At 49.4% G+C, this 3,173-nt stretch overlaps 1 protein-coding gene across 1 annotated transcript; it reads right to left on the bottom strand.

The window, feature by feature from the left end:
- Positions 1 to 754: 754 nt before the first annotated feature.
- On the bottom strand, positions 755 to 2,212 carry DUSP23 (dual specificity phosphatase 23). Its single transcript, XM_007947690.1, has 2 exons — positions 1,946 to 2,212; positions 755 to 940 (listed from the first exon to the last, which is right to left on the bottom strand). The coding sequence occupies exons 1-2, from the start codon at positions 2,210 to 2,212 to the stop codon at positions 755 to 757; spliced, it is 453 nt and encodes a 150-aa protein (XP_007945881.1).
- Between the last annotated feature and the right edge of the window lie 961 nt (positions 2,213 to 3,173).

The raw sequence follows: 3,173 nt of genomic DNA, 5'->3' as shown, positions 1-3,173 counted from the left end.
TTTATATTTGACAGCTCCCTAGAACCCAAACCAAACCCACTGCTACTGAGGCGATTCCAACTCATAGCAACACTATAGGAAAGAGTAGGACTGGCCCATAGGGTTTCCAAGATTATAAGTCTTTATGGAAGCAGACTGGCTCATCTTTCTCCCATGGAGTGGCTGGTGGGTTTAAATCACAGACCTTATGGTTAGAAGCCTTTACCTGTGTACCACCAAAAGCTTTAACCACTGTACCACCAAAGCTCCTTAGCTCTGCAGAAGCTACAATCAAGTGTCGTCAGGGAAGAGATAGATGGAGTTTCAGCATCTTTAAGAAGTTGAAGGTGTGTGTTGTAGTCCTGGCCCATCCTTCCATTTTCTATGATTGGGTAGCTGATTATTTGGCTTCTCTGAGCCTTAGCTTTCTTAGAGGGACAAGGGACAAGGAACAAGGAGGGACTATCTGCCTCTCCTTTATCACAGAGCTATGGTCAGGATCAAATCAGCTGATGCGTCAGAGTGTTCTGTAAAATGTCAAGTGCTATGCAAATGTGAGCTCGTTCTTGTATGTTATTTATTTAAGGAAGCAGCAGAAGGACCCTGCCACTTCAACGGGACCCCAGCCATCGCTTCAGTCAGGACCTGCCAGCAGGAGATGGCTATTTCAGTCTCTGGAGCCAGTGGGGAGCTAGAGGGCTGAACACCTTTATCCTGCTTCTGTTTCTCTGGCCCCATTGACTACACAGGTCAGGTAGAGCGGTGCTAAGGCCCCTCATTTAGTTCTCTGGTAGAACTGGAAGACTGCTTTCTCCTGTTCATAGGTCTCGATGGAGCCAGGTCGTAGGCGCCGGATTTCAGCGATGGCGTCTCCTGCAGTCAGGCCGTGCTCCTTCACCAGGTAACAGGCCAGCATGGTGCCAGTGCGGCCAAAGCCCAGGGCACAGTGAACTGCCACCGCCTGTGAAAATGGAGCCTGATGGAGTGGGGCCCAAGTCCCTCCCCAACATTCTCCTGCCCCTTAACTGCTTCTTCTGGGTCAGGCTCAGGGCTCTGGTACAAGTATCAGCCCTCAGGGGGCAAGAAGTGACAGCAAAGTCAGGGAGGGTTGCCCTGGCACCTGGGTGGCTTGGAGGCCACCCATCAACTCAGAAGTGAATGGTTCAAGAGCTGGGCTCCTGGTTTGCCTCCCCACAATCCTCTACCTACACTGTCCAATATAGAAGCTACTAACCATGTGTAGCTACTGAATACTTGCAATGTGGCTAGTCCAATTTGAGATGTAGTGTAAAATGCATACCTGATTTTGAAAATGTAGTACAAAAAATAGAAACTTCCCATTATGATTTTTTTTACTTTGACTATAATTTGAAATGATAATATTTTTCATTTATTGGATTGTTGTTGTTGTTGTTATGTGCCGTCGAGTCGGACCCGACTCATAGCGACCCCTCCTTGGGTTTCCGAGGCACTATCACTACGGAAGTAGATTGCCCCATCTTCCTTCCGAGGATTAAATGATATAATCAAAACTAGTTTTGCCTGCCTCTTCTAAATATAATGTGGCGACTAGAAAATTAAAAATTACATGCATGGCTCCATTATATTTGATTGGCCACTGTTACTCTACAGACTTCGAAACAGCCTCCCTGTGACTTCAACCCTCTTTTTTTCCACTCAGAATATTAGATGGTTCCCCATTGCTTCTACTCAGCACCTCTCCGTTCTTCAAGCCTAATTCACACTGCTTAGCCTTTTTCTTTGACTCCTCCCATTTACCGCCCCACCCAATCAGTTTTTCTGTCCTTGTAAAAAGCACCTGCTGTCTCCTGTCCCTACGGTCTTCCCCTAATCTCTCCCGGAGCCTAGCTAAAAGACTGCCGGCCCACATCTCCCAAGTTCCGCGTGTGTCCTCCGCTGACCCCTTCCGGGTTCCTCCCTCCCTGCGCTGAAATCTCCTGCTGACCTCTCCCCGGGCGTTGGCCTCGTCCACGATCTTCACGAAGCGGTCGATCTGGTCAGGGGCCGGCGAGCAGAAGTCTGGGATGCGCAATCGGTGCAATGTAAGGTCTGGGCAGCTGTCACTGTGAGGAGGCCCGCGCTCGGTCAGGGACACCAGGTGCCGCACACCCTGGTCCCACAGGAACTGGTAGTGGGCGGGAAGCCGCGGCAGCGCCAGCCCAGCCAACCGAGTTGGGAGCACCCATGAGAAGTTAGGGGGCTTCACGCCCATTGCTAAAGGAGGGAACGGTACTGCGGTCAACGATTCCCCTCTGTCCACTCCTCCCCTTGCCCGCCCCGACTCGTACCCAGTCACCTACCTGGCCCTAGCTGCTCCTGGGTCACGTGATCACCCAGACACCACCTCAGGTTACGTCCAGCTCTGTCGCAAGGGCTTGGCTGAACGACTAAGGGGCGGGGCTAGCACTCCAAACTGAGAGCTCAAAAGCATCGATATATCCGGGCCTGGCCCGGGTAGGAGTCTAGTTGATTGGCTGGATAATCAGTGATGGGCGGGATTACTGCAGCGGTGCGCATTGAGATAGGTGGAACTACTCAAACAGCCTGGAAGGAAAACTCATACCAAATGAGAAAGGTTTTCCTGGAGGAAGCAACACGGGGTTGGACTTTGCTGCTCCCTGGCGGTCGGTTAGAGTTATTGCCTCACTGGCCAACCGACCCTGCTTCCCCAAGGGCTTGGCTTTATCTTAGTCTTTCTTCACAATGGCTGCCCAAAGGCTTAAAGAAATGACAAGTCTTCTTCCACCTTGGGGGAGAAATCTCCTCTACAACAACTCTGACTAGCCACTATCAGTGCCTTTTGAACTCTTACAGTAAAGGGGAATCACTGTGGCACAGGCAGCCATTTCCATTTTTCCACTGCTGTGGCTATGAAAAATAACTCGGCTGCCATCTGGTACCCTGAAATCTTGCCGGAGCTAACAATGATAGTAATAAAATAATAATAACAACACAAGACTTGACATTTTATTGAGCGTTTACTATATGCCAGACACTCTTCTAAGCGTTTTGCATGTATTAACAATACATGTCAATTTCAATGAGGCTAATTTCAGTGCCTGAATAACGTTATGAGGTAGGTAATCTAATTAATCCCATTTTGCAGATGAGAAAACTGAGGCATGGAAAAAGTCAGAAAACTCAACCAAGAGGTGTTATGAGGATTTGAAACC

The sequence above is a fragment of the Orycteropus afer genome, unplaced genomic scaffold (genome assembly GCF_000298275.1).
Source record: "Orycteropus afer afer isolate SDZICR_OR568_19922 unplaced genomic scaffold, OryAfe1.0 scaffold00193, whole genome shotgun sequence".
NCBI classification, from domain to species: Eukaryota; Metazoa; Chordata; class Mammalia; order Tubulidentata; family Orycteropodidae; genus Orycteropus; species Orycteropus afer.
This window is presented reverse-complemented; position numbering and strand designations above follow the sequence as displayed.